Source organism: Seriola aureovittata, chromosome 20 (genome assembly GCF_021018895.1).
Source record: "Seriola aureovittata isolate HTS-2021-v1 ecotype China chromosome 20, ASM2101889v1, whole genome shotgun sequence".
In the NCBI taxonomy this organism is placed as follows: Eukaryota; Metazoa; Chordata; class Actinopteri; order Carangiformes; family Carangidae; genus Seriola; species Seriola aureovittata.
In genome coordinates, this window is record NC_079383.1 from 6,997,548 (window position 1) to 7,019,043 (window position 21,496).

Genomic DNA, 21,496 nt, shown 5'->3' on the forward strand with positions numbered 1-21,496 from the left:
AGGTGCTGTCACATTATGTTTCTGTTCAACAAAATGTAACTGCAGTGGATGAAAATGATGTTACAGATGTTACAGGCTGGTAATGTGATAATGTCCTAAAAAGCTGGAATGTTAACTTCTCCATTTTCAAAGTGTTTCTAATGGCCGACAGAGAACTAGGCTAAACGCTGACCTGTGGGATTCAAGACTGGAGCTGCTGGAGATCACACTGAAAGAGGAAATGTGTCTGAATTTGTCCGTTGTTCGCACTTCAGTAGGAGTGAATGGTAGATGGAAGTGTAAGATGACTGTACCGGCAGGGTGTGCGCTGATTTTCATGCAGAGTTTGCTTTTCTGTCAGACTCACAATCAACGTTCACATTTGCCACAATAGCAACAATTTCCATTCATTTTGGTTAAGCCATTGAGTCTTTAGTTGCCTAACCTTCACTACACTAATCCTCACCAAGTGTTTTCTAGTTATCATACCTTAACCATAGTTTAGTCGCCATGGGCAGATTCTAACTCTACCCTCTAATTAACACTAGGGCTGTCCCAAACGATTATTCTTTAAACGATTAATCTAGCGATTATTTTTTCGATTATTCGAGTAATCTAACGATTATTTTTTTTATTAACCTAACAGTAATTTTATTGCAATTATTTTCCAGTTAGTCATTTAATATAACAATTTGCCCCATCCAACACACACAGAGTCTGCAGACTATTAGGTGTCAAGATTAAAGTATTCCCAAACTTTGGAGGACCATGTGCGAGCCTTTTTTTTTGCTCCACACGCTCTGTCGTACTGCTGGTAGACGCCGCCATGTTGTTCAAATAGATTACACAGACGCAAATCATTCACGTAGTCAATGACTTCAATTACGTCACCGCGTTGTCCCAGTCCGTGCGCTGCGCTTGTATCCGGGTAAACCAAAGACGATGGATATAAACGGTCCCATTAGAAAGTTCTGGTTTTGTTCTATGAACATTTACCCTGTGTGGTTTTACACGACGCGTCGAAACTAAAATTCCACGGTGAATCATTTTTATAATTGACAACGTCGATTATGTCGGATAATCGTCCCAGCCCTAATTAACACTCATATTAAGTTCAGAGGATCATACCAGACAACAATACTGCATCATAAGGTTCAATATCACACATCAGAGTAGATGAAGAGATTAGTATTGATCGACACTTCTCTGAGGAGACAAGCTGAAATGAATAACACACATTATCTGCCATTAAAGATTGTGTCTGAAGAGAGACATTCGAAGTCGTTTCACAATGTTCCATCATGAGTGTGTCCATGAAACTATTTACACACTGTTCACTCTTGTCTGCTATTAATGTTTTACTACTGAAGTTTTTGTGTACGTTAATAGCGGTACATGCATGCGTAGAGAATGATCTTGACTGTACTTGTTGTATACCACAGTATACTGTTGTTGTTACAACACATGTAATTTATGCTACTGATCTAAGCTGTTCAGAAAAATCCTGATCCAGTGGGTAAAGTGTAGGATTTTGATTTGTTATACAACATGTAGCTGTACTGGAGAACACCTCCACTGTCTGTTTTGAAGATAAAATGAAGACTAAATTATAATCTCTGACCCAGCCTTATTTCCATGTCAACAATCCAGTGTATAGCTACCATTTGTGGATTATTTCTCATTAACTGAACCAAAAAGTGATAAATATTGTACTGCTGTAATCCCCATCAGTTTCAAACTCGAAACCAAACCACAGCTCTCCGAGCAAGATGAATCACACAGCTTCCTCCACCATGTATTATTTCATCTAATTCATGAATTCAAACTTGTTCCCCAACTGTCCATGTGATTTCAGCAAAACCGCTTCTTTTTGGATATTATATAACACACAGCAGTTGGTATATTGTGAGTTCGGATCAGATTTTCTGCGCACTGTGGAGGATGGAGATTAGCTTTTAGAATCGCCCCCACTTTGAATGATGGCGCATCCACCCACGCCACCTCCACCTCTGGGAAGCAATAGAGAGAAAAGACCCCAACCCCCCTGATAGTTGGAGCCTTGAGCATCTGGAAAAAGCATCGTTGACATACATACAGTCGTCTGCGTGGCTTCTGCAGGATCTTTATATTACAGCAAAACATCTCAGCGAGATCAGAAGAACATAAATGTCCCTGTGAAATCCCATTCGTTGCTGTTAGCTGATATATGTTGGTGAGATGACAGATGCTGCCTCCGGCAGCTCATGAAAGGTTTAGAGGAAAGTTTTTTAAGATGTGTCAGTGACAGGGAGTGTACTTGTTGAAAATAAAATCTCCCTCACTCTTCTCCTTTTGGATGAAGCCAGCAGGTGCCCAAAGGAAACTGTCCTCGGGCAAGGAGAAGAAGGAAATGAACATGCAGAATCTGAACATTATTTCATCTCCCTGCATGGCTGTCCATCTGGAAGAGAATACTGACCGTGGGCAATTCATGTTCTGAATCTAAATGCACCTCTTACAGTCGTGTGTAAGAAGGATCAGCTTTACTGCTTGACTCTTTATGTCTGAGCTGCAGAGCAACGTTTCACTGGTCTGTTTCTACAGTCCAATACTTGTGAATGACTTTTCTGATGTGTTGGAGGCTAACATTTTTTAACTGAAGCTAGTGGAACAGAATATTTGTAGCAATGCTAGCATGTCTCTATCACGGCTGTCAGTTGATCCAAACTGAAATATCTCAAAATCTATTGGATTAATTTGCCATGAAATTCCGTCCAGACATTCATGTTCCCCAGGTTAAATCCCACTGACTTTGATCACCTTACTTTTCATTTAGCTGATGGATTACTGTGAAATTTGCTGAAGATATTCAAGGTCCCTGCAGGATACATTTTAATTTACCCTCTGACTTTTCATCTAGCACCAGGCTAAACAAAATGGTGAGCAAGTAACATTATGGTCGAATCCCAATGTCTGGGCTTTGACCTCAAGTGGAATTTCTGTAGAACTCCAGATTGACTGCAGAGGTTGCAATCAATAGTGATATGAATGTAATGATGTAAAATAAATAATGTAGTATGGTTTTATATTGAATATGTAAAATATGAACAGGTTGAATAACCTGAATTTACTGATTTCAGTTCATCTCCATGGAAACACATGAGGTCTTTAAGTCCCGTCTCACAGCGCACACTCATCCGAGTTCATCCCCCAAGATCCAGCAGCCGCACAGACGTGACGTGATGACAGTGAACATGTCACTATACATATAACAGAAGTCTGCAAGTCTGGAGGGGTGCATTCGGATTCAGCCTAAAACAGCTAAACATCAGCATGTTAGCTAAACATCAGCATGTTAGCTAAACATCAGCATGTTAGCACTGTCGCTGTGGCATGATGATGTTAGCATTTAGCTCAAACCATATGCCTCACAGCATGGCTGTAGTCATTTAGTCTTGTTTCCTTATACTTAGAAACTTTTGGAGCCCCAATGTTTTCTTCTTGTCAGGATGGAAAAGCATCTAAAAAAGCATTCAGACCATAAATGAACACAAATCCTGTACTCCCAGTGCCAACCCAGTGCCATGCTATTTCAAAAACACTGACAACAAACCTATAGTCAGATGTGCACAAAGTACACAACTCCATTACTTGAGTCAAAGTATAGATAATCCTGGTTAAATATTACACCAAAAGTTGTTCAGTCAAATTTTTATTGGAGTTGAAGTACTAGAGTACTTGCTTTTAAAAATACTTAAGTATTCAAAAGTACATTTTTGAATTTTTCCAACACACTGATGTATTGTTCCGAGGTGTATTTACAAAACCTAATGACTCTGAAACATACAAACAACAAATAAAATAAAATTAATTCCACTTACTAAAAGCTGCTTCAAAGTAAGGAGTACTTAAATCTAGTGGAGTCAAAAGTACAATATTTGTCTTTTAAGTGTAGTGGAGTAAAAGTCAGAAGTTTCCACAAGAAATAATACTCAAGTAAAGTACAGATATTTGGAGAATATACTTAAATACATTACTCAAGTAAATGTACTTCATTACTGCCCACCCCTGCTTCAATAAGCTGATATATTTGCTTTTATATCAAACAGTTTCTTCACTAAGCTGATCACACTTCTACTCTAGTATCATGCTACATCAGTCTAAACCTGTTCTGTATCCTTAAGTCACAGTAAGATGTGTGTCTTTCCCCTGTAGTTCCAGGTAGCAAAGCGTTCAGTAGTGAAGCTAAAGAAAAAGGCTGTCAGAAAGTGGGACAGCGAGGGGAGGAGGGCTGGTTTGTAGACCTGCACTTCTGTCTTGGTAGTCTTTGATCCTGACCACAGTGGCTTAGCTTCACATGCTCTCTGGCTGGCCCAGACTCAGCGGTGGCCTATAAATACCTGGCATGTTTTCATGGCCAGGTAACCTCAATACCCTGCAACAGCCTGATATTCAAAGCTTCACACTGAGGACCCTGCGAGCGGAATTACTGTCAACCTCACACTGTTTACTGAATACTGCCAATCAACAGGGTGATGTGTTTGCAGAGCAACTCAAATGAGAGTTACATACATGTACAATAATAAAAAATGCATTAGGAAGAATTGCGAGGGGAAGACATAAAAATATATCCAATATTTGTGCTGTTTGCAAAAGTCATCAAGTCTTTAAATTTAGTCATATTGTGAGGCTACACACATACACTGTATATATACAGTGAGGCTACCTGCTGTGGTTGTGTGTTACACACTCAATGGGAGGCTCCCTTTGAACAGGTATGGGGCAATTACACACACACACACACACACACACACACACACACACACACACACACACACACACATACCACAGCACAGCAAAAAGCAGCGAGCATATAAATTTCCCCCCCAACAAGCTTTCCAGTTGGAATGCACATACACAAACAAACTTCCACTTCCAGGGGCCGGAGCCCGGTCACAGGAAAAGTAGGCATTTGATAGAGTCCCTGACAGGACGACACAGAGGCAAACTTAGGAAATTTAGGGGAAGTCCAATTGTCTTGGTCACACACACACTTGCACACACACACATACACACACACAATGCAGCTCTTGCCAGACTTGTTGGCCCCATGAGGCCTCGGTTAGAAATACAACACACCAGGGGAGTTTTGATTTGAACTTCATGAGTGGGAGTGGAGCACATCTGTCTGAGTTGCATCTACAGACACACTGGAGAAAATGCACCATTACACCTGAAACTAAATTCAAATATATCCACACACTCATACACAGAAGCTCCAAAGGGGCTCTGCTGTGACCATTTCCTCTTCCTGTTTCCTGCTGCTTACTGAAACTTCAGATGAGTCAGTCCTCAGGGGAGTCACTGCTAACACACACACACATACACACACACACACGCACGCCCACACGCTAGCACACACACACATATGAAAACATCTTATTCCCTCATTCGCATTTAAAAGGTCCATGTGGCATTTTAAATGTCAGAGAAGCGATGTCAGGAGAATTGTTCCACCTTTTGTATGACGATAGGAAACACATGGTGGAGGTGACTGGTAGCCTCTCCCTCCCTCAAGCCAAGCTGGTGCCAATGTTTCTCTAATTTCAGTTTCTTTCCAATAAACTGTTTAGGGCTTGTCATATAGAGGTTCCTGCCAAATGCTTCAATTCTCATCTTAATTTATTTTCCCAGTCTGTCAGTCCTCTCTCTGCCTTCACAGCGACAGGTGCTTTGACACAGGGGCTTTAGCCTGAATCTGTGGGCCGTTCACTTAAATGTTTCAGACCTGGAAATGACAGAGAAAACATCCACATGGTCTGAAATCAGCTCCTTGTTACCAACAAAAGATGAGATGAATGCCTCACTCATGTATGAGCATATGCTTTGTGGCCCATACAGACGGTCCGTTCAGATATGCTTTCACTTCACTCACCAGCAACATGGTGAGTGAAGTGAAAGCATATCTGAACGTTGCTGTGTTCACATCATGTAGGAGCAAAGGTGATGATGTTTACAACTTAGGAGTCATCAGACAACTCAGGGTGGCAGCTGTGAGTCCTCTTGTGCTACTGCTTCTCACTTGTTTCTGCAGATTCCAGGCGTCAAATATGTTATTAATATATAGATGTCCCAGTGGTAATTATAACTTGGATGTTAATGTTAACACTATTTGTAAGTGTGAAACTGGTAATTGCAGTAACTCTGATGACGTGAACACAGCTTTACACTGCTCTCAATTTTACCCATATGTTCAAACAAGTTCTGGGGATTAATGATTGTTATTTGAAAATCACAATTTGGATAAGCTGAAGTAAATGTTTATGGCAGTAAATGCTAATTTCACCAGCTAAACTGCCTGCAATTGTAGTCAGCTGTTATAATTAATATTAATTCTGCAAGCTGGAACAAAAAAGAAACTCAGGGCTGTTACCTGTTCGATATGCATCTCTGAATGTTTGTGTCTATACTATTTACACTTTGCCAAATATGCTTTTGTCATCAAATGTAAATGACAGACAGCTGGTGAATAGAGTTATCAAAACTTCAATATTAAACTTTTAAATATGACCTTTGAAGCTTTGAAAAGAGACCTCCAGGATTCAGCTTGTGCTGCCAGTATGTGAAGCGAATGTTAGCTGTCAGTAAACAGTAACAAGCAGACCAGTGAGGCTTAAGGGTGGAGATGAAATACCCCTAAAGAACCCCCTCCTCGCCATCAGGTGACATTGCCACAGCTAAGACATCCAGCAGGCTCACACAGGGATCAAACAGATGTCTGCAATCATCAAAGAAGTTTCTCTCCAACACCATGAAACAATCAAAGACACCATGCATCTCTACAGCTGGCAAGCAGAGAGGCAGCGAGAGCTCTGGCAGAGCTATCGTCTGCAAGCCAGTTTTTGCATGTGTGTGTGTGTGTGTGTGTGTGTGTGTGTGTGTGTGTGTGTGTGTGTACATTCACGCTTGATGAAATCCTGTCGATATGAGGGTGAGTGTGATTCCAGTGGAAGTAGCTATCATGCAGTCAGTCAATGGGAGACCATGAATTATCTACAGAGCTTTCAGTAGCATCAAATTGTTCTGGAGATGATTTTAACTCCATGAATTGTAAGTGAAAGTAAATGAAGCATGGGAAGCTTTTTTCAGACACAGCACAAAAAGACCACAACCAGACAGAGGAAAGTTCTCCACTAGGCTTTCTCAGATATCCAAAATGTAATATCTCAATACAGTCCAGCCCAAATATTAATGATATTATCAGTAGGGAGTCCAGGTGATTAAACACAATTTTTTTTAAACAATATAATTATTTTGATTATATTATTAATGCATAGTCAGCAAAGCAGTAAAAAAACTTGCAAAACTGCAAAAAAAAAAATTTATTGCATTACAGCGAAAAAGACGTAGATTCTACTTCCATCGCCTTCTGCTTCTAATGAACGTCAGGGTGGACTGCACACTCCAACACCCTGTGTGTTGACCCTGAAATATCTGAGCTCTCCATAGTCATATTGTGACTTCCTGTGTCAAACTACACATGATTGCAGATGACACCTCTGTATTAATGCCCATAAATATTTACTTCAGCTAACTACACTGCCAACTACACAGACCTGTAAAGACTTCTAAAGGCAGAGAAGGTGAACCAGATTACCTTCATTTTTTGTTCAAAATTTCAGAGACCAGAGAGAGGTCTGTTCTACAGCTGCCTGCCAATAAAATCTAACTAGTTCTATGTAGCAAAAAAAACAATTTTGACCAATAAGGGTTTCTGACAGCCACAAAACACCACCACAAAAGCATAATTTCACTGTTTCCTTGGCATTGTTTTGTGTTCTGTATCAGGATAGATAGAGAGATAGATAGATAGATAGATAGATAGATAGATAGATAGATAGATAGATAGATAGATATAGATAGATAGATAGATAGATAGATAGATAGATAGATAGATAGATAGATAGATAGATAGATTCTAGATGGGTTCAGACCTCATAAACGAGACCATTCAGACCATTGCCAGGTTCCTATGGTTAACCACTTGATCATCTAGAAAGAACCTCTATCATATTCAGAGGTGGGGGGTCAGTGATGGGCCAATATGTGATTTTTAATAAAGGCCACATTCAGCCCAATGTATTGATGACCCAACACACTGCAGTAGCCCTTATGGCAGCTTTTAAAAACCACTGCTAATGCAGTTTAGCCATGCAGTGCAGAGATACACGCCAAGTGTCCATTAGCACGTAGCAGACATTTGATATCTGACCACACAGATCTGCTGGAGAGAGCACGGCTGAAGGACAAAGGGAAGAGGCAGAGAGGGAGAGATGATAGGGAGTTTGGGTCGGGTGGGGGGTGGGTGGGGGTTGTATCAGCCTTTAGTGGGTTTTAGTTAAATTTATCACAGTCAACTGAGGAGGAAGACACCAATCAATAAACCCTCTCTGTCTGTCTCCTTCCTTTGACTTCCCCTCCCCCAGTCTGTTGTTTTCTACCCCCCACCATAAAAAAAACATAATCAGCATCTTCATCCACCTAAAAACCCAGGAGAACCAGTGTTAGAAGATGGTAATAGAGTACATCCCGCTGGGGTTGAGTTGATGCTTTCTTTGTTTGCTGAGGTCTGACCTGGTGTAGAGGTCGACCATTTCAAAATGTGTGTAGATTCAAGTGGTGGTAGGACTTTAGAGACCATGAAAATGTAGCATAGTAGCTGCACTAAACATGTGGTGATGTCATTGCAAATGGATGAACAGAATAGGATGCAGCAGCAAAAACAAGAGCATGATCCATCAATCTTTTATTGCCAGGTTATTTACATATTATACGGTTAAACACATTCAGGTGTGGCATCTTCTGGCACATTAAGAGGAAGTTGCAGAGCAGCAAAATTTGCATAGTCTACAGAGCGACTGACCTTAGGTCATTTAACCATATAGCAATCAACCCACATGAAGCCCAGAGTGTTCATCACTCATCCATTGTTTTGTGTCTGAGATTTGAAGTTGGGTCTTGACTCATAGTTTTCATGTTAAATTGAGTATATAATATTACATATAAAGCTGAAAAATGCAAAAATAACAATTTTGCAATTTCACAAAATAACTGAAATTTATTTTAATCAATAGTTTGACAAGTAATTGCCAATTTCTAAGTCTAAGTGTAATGAAAAATTCCCATTCTAACTTCTCTGATGTGATCATTTGTTCCTCATCTCTGTTTCATGCCATTGTAAAATGAATATTTTTGAAGAGCAGTATCAATCTTCTCTTCTATGCTGCTAAAAAACATGATGCTGTCACTATTTCTTTTTTATATTAATGATAAAAGTAAATTCTGCATAATTATCTGAATTTGCTTCATTATATTAGCTGCATTGTGTATTTTCCATCTAATACACTGTTGAATGAGTTAAGAATGACTGAGGGTTGAAACAACTGACTGAATGAAAAGAACAGCACACTGCACTACTCTGGCTGAATTATTTACTCCGTCAGTCTGTGACAATCATTTTTTTCCCAAGAATTAAGCAACTGTCCCTCATGTGACTCTGAGTAAAGCAGGCTCCTGTCAGCACTTTGTCTCTATTTTGAAACTAGCTGATAGGACTGGAATCAGCAATAAAATAGAAGTGAGACAGTTAGTCACTCACTCTCAAGAATGATGTATTTTCAATCACGTTACAACCAAGGATACATGATTTTTTAACAGAAGAATACATGTTTAAAATGTTTTAAAGAATACACTTTTTATCCAAAGACTGAAGACTGACAGATGCTTTGATGTGTTCTGCTCAGAAAACACATTTGCTATTCATCAATGTCTCTGGAACATTACCTATAATTTTCTGGAGGCCTATTTACACTACTGCCTTGGTTCAGTTGATGCAGTTGAATAAATGCCTACATATGGAAGCCATATTTGTAGTTCTAAAACATTTTGCTCACAGAATAAAAAATACTAATTTATACCTCTGTGTCTGATGATAAAATGCAGCTTTATGGTGCCACTTCTGTTATGTCATGGTACGTTTTTCTTAGCGTTGTTTGTTTGCATGCAGGCTTTCCACCGCAGTGCTGCAGTGTGTATCAGTGTTTATAACAACAGACACACAATACCATGACTTTAGTGCTCAGAATTTCTCCATTGCATCCGATGGTGAAAAAAATCTTGCAGGTAAAAAAAAAACAAAAAAAAACACACACACTTGAAACAGCAAGAGGATATTGTGGCTCTCAGCATCTTCCTTGACACGACTGATGTTGACACCAGTAACTCTGCTGCTCTTTCAACCTTCCCCTCTCTCTGTCAGGTGTGTATCAGTGTGAGCGAACGGCCTGTGAAGCCAAGTTTCTCTTCTCCCTACAGAACCCACAACCCACTGTGTGTCTACAAGACAGATGTGCAAACCAGATGTTCCTGCACTGAGGGGAAAGGGCTACACACAGACCTGCTGTATTTGTCAGTGTATTTCTGTATCGCGGCTCTGTGCAGCCACATTTTCAATCCAAGAGCACCAACAAGCCAAAAGCTGTTTGTCAGATGTATTAATGTTATCACACAAACACACACGCTTTCAAGTCTTCTTTTGACTCTTAATAATGTTTTCTAAGGACTCTTCCATCTCCCCAGCTTATAAGGTTCAAGAATTCTCAGGCTGGATGCTAAAGGCTGTGTGGGGTGAGTTCAGCTGAAAACAGCAGCAGGCAGGGAAATACCTATAGATTACACAGCACAACTGCTGAAGCCCAGAGCAAGATATCCAGCCTGTTTCCTCACACAGACTCTATGAAAACTACCACACAAACCCTAAAACAAACAGGCATGTCTGTCTGATGTTTTATTCAGTAGTAGTCCAGCGCCTATTTTTAAAACACCAAAAAAATACAAAACAAAACATTGGGACTGCAGGTGAGTGGCAGCTTCGCCCATTCCCTCCTCTCCTCACTCCATTAGCCTCTGCAGAGCCAGCCAAGCGAGGATTACGGGGCCTGCTTGCTGTCTAATTTCAGAGATGTTAAATTCACTCTGGGCAATGTGGGATTCACTCAGGAGAGTCATCACAGTGTTCAGCCCGAGCGAGCTGAAAGCACAGGGGGAAAATGAGGATGAAATTGGACATCAGAAAAACTGAAAACTAGTCTGTGCTTAAAGGTTGAAATAAAACTTTCTCATCTCATCTGAAAGTGTTGAGGGGAATGCGGGGAACTAACTGGGCAAATAAATTTAACCTCACCCAGTTATCAAGGACTGACATTAAGCCATTTAGTGACATGTCATGCTCTGAGCTATTGGAGATAATTTACTGTTTAAAGCCTTATTAAGTGTAACATTCTAAAAACAGATTGGTTAAGGGGAAATATTCTGCTGAATTATTCGCTTTCTAGCCGAGTGTTACATGAAGATAGAAGAGCAATGCTACATGTCTGCTAAACATGAAGCTACAACCGGCAGCCGTTAGCTTAGCTTAGTATATATCTATATACTGTATATCTGTGTCTATATCTAACAAAATGTTGTTGATGCTGTTGTAGATTCGAGTGATTGGGAAATCTATCAGCCAGATCAATCAAGGTCTTTTGTTACAGTAGTAGCTTTAGTCTATAGAACCCCCTGTTCTTTAAAATGCATACAGGGGATACAATTTGAAGCACAGGAACACAAAATCCTAATGATAAGCAAATCTAACTAACATTTTTTGTTTTCCAAACAGTAAGGCCAAAGATTTGTACATGCATATCATAATTCAGCAAGCCTCTGTTAGTTCCTCTGTAGATTTTCTGTGAAAATATTTCCCTAAGAGGGTGAATAAAGAAACTTGCCAGCGGTCCAAGTGTGTTTTAATTATAGATGACTTAATGAATAGATGACTTAATTCTCTCTGCGTCTTAATTCAGCTCAGCACGCCAGCGAAAACGAACATTGAAGTGGGGATAAAAATGAGCTGTTGACCATATCTAAAGCCCTTTTCATTTCCCATCTCTACTCTTAGGATCCTTATATATTCTTTATTTTTTCATAATCTACAGTGAAAGTGGCTTTTTTTCTTGCATATTGCATCACTAATGTGTTCATCTGGGAGACAGTATTAACATATCTTTTGTAAGTCAAAGCCTTCATTAAGTGAATATTTTTCAGAGGCTATTGACCAATTAGTCAAGTTACATTTTCAATAATGAGAACATAAACAGCAGCATTATCAGAAGTCAACCTGCACTGCAGACATACAGATGTTTTTGTTGATGATGTTGTGATCAATTAAAAGTCCAGTCAAGTAAGGAGATGGTTTTACTTCCAAACATTTGTCATTGTGAAGTTCAGACTGTCAGAGTGATGATGTACAACTGCACCTCAGTGTCACAGGTTTTCATTGCACAAATAGTGATCTTTCATAACGTTTCTCTGGTAGAGAAGTGTTGCTCCCTGACCTGCAGGTTTTCCATGAAAGGGGAAGTTAGAGGTTTTCTTTCCATTAGAGTTGTTCCGATACCATCTTTTCCTTTCTAATAAGGATTCTGATAACTGAACTTATGTATCAGCTGAGGCTGAGTACCCATCCAATGCCATTGCATTAATAACCAGCTGTATACTACTAACTCTGTATGTGATATGATTGCTGTTATAAATAGATAGATAGATACTTTATATATCCACTAGGGGAAATTCAGGTGTCCAGCAGCTCATTAGAAATAATAATAATAATAATAGTAATAAAAGAAAATAATAAATCATAAAAATTTTTGGTTAAATTAGTCCAGTTCATGAGCCACTTCCTTTGGCTGAGGTGTTATACAGCCTGATGGCAGGGGGACCTCCTGAACCGCTCTGTTCTGCAGCGCAGTGAAATGAGACGTTGGCTGCAGCTGTAGCTGCTTCTCTGTCCTGCCAGAATGTTGTTGAGAGGATGGTTGGTATTGTCCAAGACAGCATCTTACATTACATGTCTTTCAACAACAGTCCGGAGTCATTGCTGTATGACATGACCCAGGTTAAACCCTTTGTAAAATATGAACAGATACATGAATAACATCGCATCTTTCTTTGATTAGTTAACTTGGCTGTCATAGAGCGTGAAACATATAAAACAAAATAAACAATACTTCTTACATTAGTTGTCCTAACACTATTGCCACCCCTACAAATTAAAGCCTTGCATACAGTAGAAGTTACCTTTTTATTGCTGGGAAATTGCTGACATTTTGCTAATGGCTAATGTTACACTCTAAAACACCAGTTGGCAACTTCCTGTGTAGGCTATTGTTTTAAAGCAGCGAAGAAGAATTGATTTCTGAGAAAAAACAACCAGTACTGGATAAACATAACTTTCCATCATCTCTCCATTTGGCGATTTACATTAATTAATTATTTAATTAATACTTTTAGTACATTTCTTCATATGAAGTGATTTTTGTGATGACAGCTTTGTTCTCTAATAATAACCACATCAAAATGCTGACATTTGTAAGTACCAAACTAAAACAAGTGCATTGTTTCTTTTTATTGGAAAACAGTTGTCACAGTTTTTGTGTTTCACTTCTGATATCATGGACTTGATATCACTAATTTGCTTACTATAGGGCTGATTAACATCATAGAGGTGGTCTTTGATTTAATCTGATTATAATATTAATGATATCACTATAATTATGGGTATGGTTTCAACTCTCCATGATGCTCTTAATGCCATTTCAGTGGAGGGTGATGACAACTAATCAATAATTATGACTCTTTGTCTTGCTATGTTTCTTCCTCACTGACACAAATCACACATTTTAAGCTGAAGAACACGACCATGTCGTCTCATAAACGCCTCACATGAGCTCCAGGGTCCGGGGGCACCCTCTCTCAGCTCAAGACTGCAGTCTCTAATTAAACCTCCTGGGGACTTGACGAGAGCAGCACCAGGGCTGTCAAAGAGCCAAAGACACTTTCACAGCACTACAAAGAAAGACTGAGAATCCTATCAAAGTAATGAACCCGAGGCCAGACTTTTAACCCCTCGTAAAAGTCATGCTGAGGCATTTTCACTGTAATGAGGGGAAGCAATTAAACTGCTGGGTCATGTTGCTGACTTCAGCTTCAGCTTAGAGTTTAGGAGTCTGAAGAAAGCTTCATTGTGGCCTCAGTCAGTGTTTGTTAGCACCTGCAATGCCACAAAGAACTTATAAATAATTTCAACTAAGTTCCATAACTGAGACACAAAGACAAGTAGGTGTAAAAGCGCACTCAACTAATTCAGTTCATTCTCGAGGGACAGCTGACACACACAGTGAGGGTGGATGCAGGCAAGAAGTAAGCCTCCATCTCTTTGCATGTGACTGAGAAGTCCTGCCTTACCTTTCCAAAGTCCCTGACGTCAAAAAGGTCAAAGGCCTCAAACAGCTCGCTCTTCTTCATGCCGAAGGTCTCGCTGCACGCTGCCAGGAAAGTCCTGATATTCTTCAGGCACAGGAACTGTGTTAAAGAGGACATAAAGGGTTCATCTGTGAGTGAATCATAGAAATGCCTAGATAGTACCAAATGCATGAATGATAGGATGTGTTTTTATCTTTCATTTTCCTTTTCAAGGAATGAAGTGACTTAAAAGTCACTGAATGGGTTAGACTGTGTTTCTGCTTCTCTATTCTGCCTGCTGGCTTTCTCTCTGGCTGTCTAATCAGGCCGTGCAGCTGAGGACACTGGAGGACCACAGCTCTGAAAGATGGATGAATCCGTGTTTATAGGCACCATGAGAGCATCTTGGGTCATTAATATGATGTATTTCCTGTAGAAATAGGCCAGTGGAGTGGTGGCTAATTAGGAGAAGAAGAGAGAGAAAGGCAGAGATTTTGTCTAATCCTACTGATACAGTATGATGTCACCGCTACAGTAATGCAATCAAAACACAGATCTATGACTGTGGCTCATACTGGACATTAAAAGATTTCTCTCTAATGTGACAGGCGACAAAATCCAGTCCTCGCTCTGCGCTAAGAGGAGGGTTCGTCCGTGTTGATAAGTGAAATCAAGTGGGCATCTTCCAGAGTTTGTGTTTTTTCTACATTTTTTCCTTGTGTTTGTGTTGAGCTGCAGTGGAGGAACTGTGACAAACTTTGTACAAAAAACCCCCATTGTATTTAAATAACTGAAAGTTGATTTGTCTAATTCAAACTGTTGAAGTCTAATATTAACTTTTAAACTTTAAAAAAAAACTTAAATAAAATTAAATGATTTAATTATTAAATTAATTAAATTATGACAATATAAAAAGGATTTACCGGAAGACCTAAATAAGATGACAGAGAACAAGTTGGGCACATCCAACATTCAAAACAAAGTTTAACCCACTTTTACAGGAACTGCAAGAAGGGCTGAGGGACTCACATCAAACTTCCTTTTAATATCTATGTCCTGATATTTGCAGTTTTTCAACACAGTCTTACTGTGATTCACTCCCACTGTGTTCTGTTAGTCAGGCTCAGAGACAGGTGTTGTGGTAACACTGAATTTAGCAGCATAAAAGCATAGCAGTTCAGTTCAGGCAAACACACGGACATTAAAAAGGGTCTTTGTCGACACTGTCTGGTGCCAAATCGGTAAAAAACTATCAATAAAGTAACTCCTCTAATAAAGAAGGTCATTTACTGAGAACACCTTGGCTGCAGCCAAAACCTTAAGCTAATGATCTTCATGGGACTTCATCCAGAAACTATTTATCCAAATTATGCTCTGAAAACTGCCCAGGAACACCCACAAAACAAACTGAGAAATAAAGCCACAGCATTAGGTAAGGTTTTCTGAGGTGGTTGTCTGTCTGTATGAAGAGTGTAAGACAGCTGGCAGGGAGGGAAGAGGAAGGTGTCAACATACGGCAGTTAGCCAATATGCAGTATCTGTAGCTTACGCCCATTAGCCTTCCTGTAGTTGATACAGGATGGAACAAAAGAGGATGCTGATGAAAGAGATGTGTCAGGAAGTGATGTGTTTTGCCACATCGCTGTGCACCACAGAGCTGGGATCAGGTTTAAAAGATGACCTCATCTGTAAATGTGTATTTGAGTTGATTATTGTTAGACAGATGCAGCATTTCCTTTACCCCAGCATGCAAATGTCTGCAGTAGTTAATGTTAATGTAACAAGCAGATTGTTGTAATCATGAGAAATGTGGCCTCATGCAAAGAGACGCTGGTGCAAGGTTACATCAGTGCCAATACTTACTTGCAGAGTAAGGAGATAGCCAACAAGAAGGCAACGACCAACTGTGTGGTTGTGGTCTGTGCGTTTGAGTAGTGAGACACATTGTGACTGCGTCAGCACGAGTAACCAACATTTAACATGCTCAAAGACAAGTGAAACTGCACGAAATACACAGTGCATACAGAGGAGAACTAAGATGCAACATGCAAGAAAAAGCACTTTAAGAGTGCTCGCTGTTAAATTTACAGCCAAACAGGAAGGATATACTAATTAGATGTTTGGAAAATCACATTATTTTATCCAACTATTTAAGTTTTAGTTGAATGGGAAGATCACAGGAGGAATGCCGCTGTTCTGAAGACTTGCTGTTAAATGTCTTCTGTCATATTGTCTCTGCAACTCGACATGGCATTTAGTTTAGTTCCTGCATCTACAGCACTTGCTATCTGACCTTCTCCAGAGATAAGTTTTCATTTAGCAATGCTTCATCATCACGCTCTCCTTCTTCTTCTTTTTCTTATTGGCTAACTGCTTTACAGCGAGCCGATTTCATTAGTCGTTTCCTGTTCCTTAAAAAGAGTAGCTTTCCATGCCATAATGTTAACATGTGGAGTGCGGACTCAGAGGCCTGATTGTAATCATGTTTGACAACCTATGGGACAATAATTCAGTCAGTGTCATCTTGAAAAACAAACTGAGGAGAGGAAGCAAAGCAGGCAAACTTATTCTGTTATTCATAACACACCTTCACCCTCATGGTCCAAGGCAAGATCTGATTTGTCTGCACGGCTCATGTCCATGCATCAAATATGAAATGCTTCTCCATTCCAATTGAATTAGGCTTCACAGATGGTTTCACAAGAGAAAAGCCCCCAGCCAGGGAGCTCCAGATAAGAGGCAGCGTAAAGCAGTGAGTGAGCAGCGAGTGAATAATATTGAATGTTTACACTTGTACACATCACTTTCTTTTATCACACGAGCACATCTTGTCTGCCTGGAGTCTCTGCAGAGTCCCAAAGGACCTCAGTATATTATCTGAGGGAAGCAGCTTCACACAGCATATATGAAAGACAGTGTCTCTGCTGCGCTGAGCTGGAGACAGTAGAGGGGGAATTGTAGCAGCATGAGGAAGCCACTAACTGCTCCACTGTCAGCTTTCCTCCTGCACTACTGACCCTTGGAGGCTAACAAAGTCAATGGCCTAATGTGTGTTTTTGAGCATGTGTTTGAGTGAGCATGTGTATGCACTATGGTTGTATGATGAGGTTATACAGGTCATTACTAAAATTGACACGTAATATGTATGTCAAACTGTTACTGCTGACTGTTTCTACGGAATGCACCTTTAAAGTTCACTTATTAAAACATATTTTCTTATTTTGATCTCTGAAATGTAAAAATGAGAGTCTTTTGTTTTAAAGACAGATTAAACAAAAAAAAATATAGGACATAAGTGTTAATTAATTATATCTCATTTACAGAGCTTTAGAGGTGATGTTGGATGGATTTTGTTACCTTTGGACAGAGCCAGGAAAGCTGTTTTGTCCTGTTTCCAGTCTTTATGCTAAGCTAAGATAAGATAACCTGCTACTGGTGGTAATATCATGTTTCATATGCAGACAGCAGCGCAATCCCAGCACGAATGTCCCTGACTCCCCGAATCAATCCTTTGCTGAAGGCTCAAAGCTGAGGTGATGAATACTGACAAACATAGGACAATGAGAAAACAGTTTCACCAGCTGAGGAAGACCATCAGATGTGGTTGAAAGCTCTAAGACAAGCTGGTAGTGGCACGATAAGTTCTGAATTTGATGATTACATATACACACAGCACCAAATGATATATTGGCCAAGATTAGCTTTTCATAGAAAGATGTGTGTTGTCATCTGGTAATTATTAAGGTGCAGATACGTTTGAGGTAATTAATGTCACCATTACATAGTTTCTTCACTAGTGCAGACAACTATAAAATATCCAACTCATTTAAAGGGTCCTTATCAAACTTGTATATTTAAGTTATGTGTTTAAGAAAAAATGAATACTGGCCAATTATACTGTAAATTAGAGCTGCAGAAATTATCAATCATTCAGTCAAGCAACAGAAAATGAATCAACAACTATTTCATTCATTAAATAATTGTTTAGATTTGCTGGTTCCAGCTTCTCAGATGTGATGATTTTATGCTATTCTGTGACAGGTGACTGTAAACTGATATCTGTAAGTTTTAGACTGTTGGTTGGACTGCCAGTGCGAAATTACAACACACATTTTTCACTATTTTATGACGTTTTATAGACAAAATTAACAATCAATCTATTAAATCAAGAAAATAATTAGTCCATTAATTGATAATGAAAATAATTGTTAGTTGCAGCCTTGCAGTGAATGTACCAAGTGAAACTGTATCAAAGCCAAGGTTAACATAACCACCAATGTTAGTGTTCCTATTTCTGCATTTGAGCGAAACCTGCAAATAACCTAATTGTGTAGAATAAGGAATTAAGGAGAGATTGTGCTGCACCATCCCAGCAGGAAGCTCCAAACACACACAGACTCAGTTTAGATAAAACTGCATATTTTATACAAGAACAGTGTGTGGAGGATTTAAACTCCCACCAGTGCACTTCATCACTAAGACCAACCATCTGGAATGTATGGAAAAAAATATTTCTTTAAAACAAGCCATCTGACTGCTGTGCTTTTTGATATGAGCCAGGTCGTGCTCTGTATCCACAATAAGTATCAAGTATCCAAGTCAAAGCTCCATAGCAACAAGCTGGAGCTTTTTATGACCCCCGTGTGTACTGTGGAGCTTAATGAAATCCTGTTCTTGTTCTCTCATAGATCTATGCAGTGAAACACAGCCAGAGTTTGGCTGTCTCACTGTGTAAACCTTTCTGAGCATTAATTAATGGCAATCAAATGGAAGAGTCTCAAGCAGAGGGAACCAAGGCCTGTGCAAAGAATCTAATTTGGTGTTTAAAAGCTATCTGTTTGTCTGTTTGTCTGTCTCTTTCATGTGCTTAGTCATAGCAGTGTGGGAGAGCAAAGAGGAAAACTACTGAAAGGAACAATGCAGAAGCAATGTAAAGGAAGAGAATGCTAATAAGACATACAGTAGTATGTATGTTACATTCAAACCGCTGCTGTTTAACACCACTGAGATATTTAGTCTAGTGTAAGTGACATGTCATAACCAGTGGGTGACATATTGCAATTCAAGAGATCAGGTAACATCAATGTCATGTTGGAGCTTTTGTCAGCTGTGGAACCAGGAAATGGGAGGTGGAACATAGGCGAAGGTCTGCTGACATTGATGAAACCAATGCTCTCTCTCAGTCTGAGGTTGGGGTCATCACAGCGGACAGCCTGGCCAGACAGAGTACTTTTATTGATGAAAGGCTGTCAACATAACGCAGCCTTCAACAGCTTTTTATACTATAGTAACAGATTTCATACTGTTGTTTCTCTGGTTTAAGGCATGATAACCCACACACTTGGTCTACAACTGCACAAGACTATAAAACAATGACAGAGCAGATGGTGTTTCCAGTCACTTTTTCCAGTCACATACTGAATATCCTCTGCTAGTAGGTGACATGTTTTTTTTTTCAGGAGTTTGACTCACTGGTCACTTCCCTGTGTTTCCAGGAGACAGCTCTATGAGGTGCTTATGCTGATCATTTCACACTGTACTCCACTTAAATCAATGAAATAAAACTGTGTGAAAGATGTCACTCACACGTGACAAACCCGCAGATATTTATCACCCAGTTCTATATTTCATGCAGTCTGCTGCATGCATGACAACATGACAGTATTGTGTTTGCAGCTTGTTGTCCTGCTCTCAAAAAAACTATTAAAGCTAGTTCAAATGGTAAGTTCTTTCTCTGCCTGCAAGACTACAAGCATAACCTGATTTGTTGGCATAAAACTATCAGAAATCTTAAATTTGCAGGAATGAAACAGAAAAGAACAAACTGGCAGTTGTGGATTACAGGCACTTGTAAAATTCTAGTTGCAATGAGATGGGTAGTGTCACTGAGCTGAATTTGAAAATAAAACTGCCAGACTTTTTCTTGTTTCTCTACTCTCAATAAAACAGCCAACTGTTTTTACACTGTCAATTTGAACAGATTAAACACAAACGATACAATGTGTTAATTAGGGAACTTTAGAGGAAGTGGTAGGCAGATTTTACTACCTCAGGACAGAGCCGGGCTAGCCAAGCTAAGCTAACCAGCTGCTGGCTGTAGCCTCTTATTCATTAAGAGACAGATATTAGAGTCATATTATTCTCATCTATCTCTCCACCAGAAAGACTATTTCTCAAAATGTGTAAGTAGTCCTTCAAATTTTATACAACAGAATTGGCCATGTCTATGCAGCAGACGTGTGTGGCCATATCCTCTCATGAAGTTAAAGTACCATCAGATACTTAAAGATAATCTACTCCAAGAGCTGCTGGTCATGTTGTCCAAGCACAGGTTTGATAAGACTGCTAAATCTCTTCCTCTTCCTCATCTTTGCATTGACAAACAACAAAACCGCATCACAGCCATCTGGTTAGAAAAAAGACACAGTCTGGTTTTCAAAGTCATCTGACAACATTAACATGAATGAAAGTTAATAACACCAAACTGGCTGATCAGCTGTAGTGACATTTAAAATGAAAAATCCTGGCATCCAACCACGTCTGAGCAGTTTTTACACAGTAAGAGACAAATGCATATAGTTCTGCATGCTGCTCACTTTCTCTCATGGAATGACAATAAGGCTATGAGGGATAACTCCCTCCACCCCCACCATTCCACCTCTGTACCTCCCCCACAACACCAATAAGTGTCTCTGCAGCCATTTTCCATTAAATCCTGGTTTTAACCCCAATGACCCCCAGATATACGCAAAGCTTACTCCACCCCCCCACTAGACAAGGGAATTGAATTAGTGTTACAGTGTGAGATATGAATCCTCCTGGCTACAGCAACACAGATTAGGGGGATTCAGCTCAAAAGACGCTTTATTAGGGGTGTAAGGCTTGAGGGTGGTAAAGAGTCCTGGTGACTGGAGAGTTGAAATCACATAAATTGAGTGAAGCACTAAATAAAATGTAGACACATGTATGAATACAAAAACAGTGAAGCATGAATGCTGAGCAGACAGCATCCCTCCTCCTCTTCCTCCTCTTCCTCCTCCCTCCATTCCTCCTGATTTTCTACCTTCTGGATTTATGTTAAAAAAGTGTGAATAATGCTCTGCTGCGCTGCTTAACAGAGGCTGGTCAACCGCTGTCTGACTTTTGTGTGTGTGTGTGTGTGTGTGTGTGTGTATGTGTGTGTGTGTGTGTGTGTGTG

The 21,496-nt window shown here is 39.8% G+C and overlaps 1 protein-coding gene across 2 annotated transcripts in view; it reads right to left on the reverse strand.

Moving 5' to 3' along the window:
- Positions 1-21,496, reverse strand: part of LOC130161174 (guanine nucleotide exchange factor VAV3) — a 92,688-nt gene that overhangs the window by 63,707 nt on the left and 7,485 nt on the right. For both annotated transcript variants that reach the window (XM_056364229.1, XM_056364230.1), the window contains exon 2: positions 14,302-14,418. In XM_056364229.1, coding sequence (XP_056220204.1) covers positions 14,302-14,418 — 117 coding nt within the window. The remainder of the gene's footprint in view (positions 1-14,301; positions 14,419-21,496) is intronic.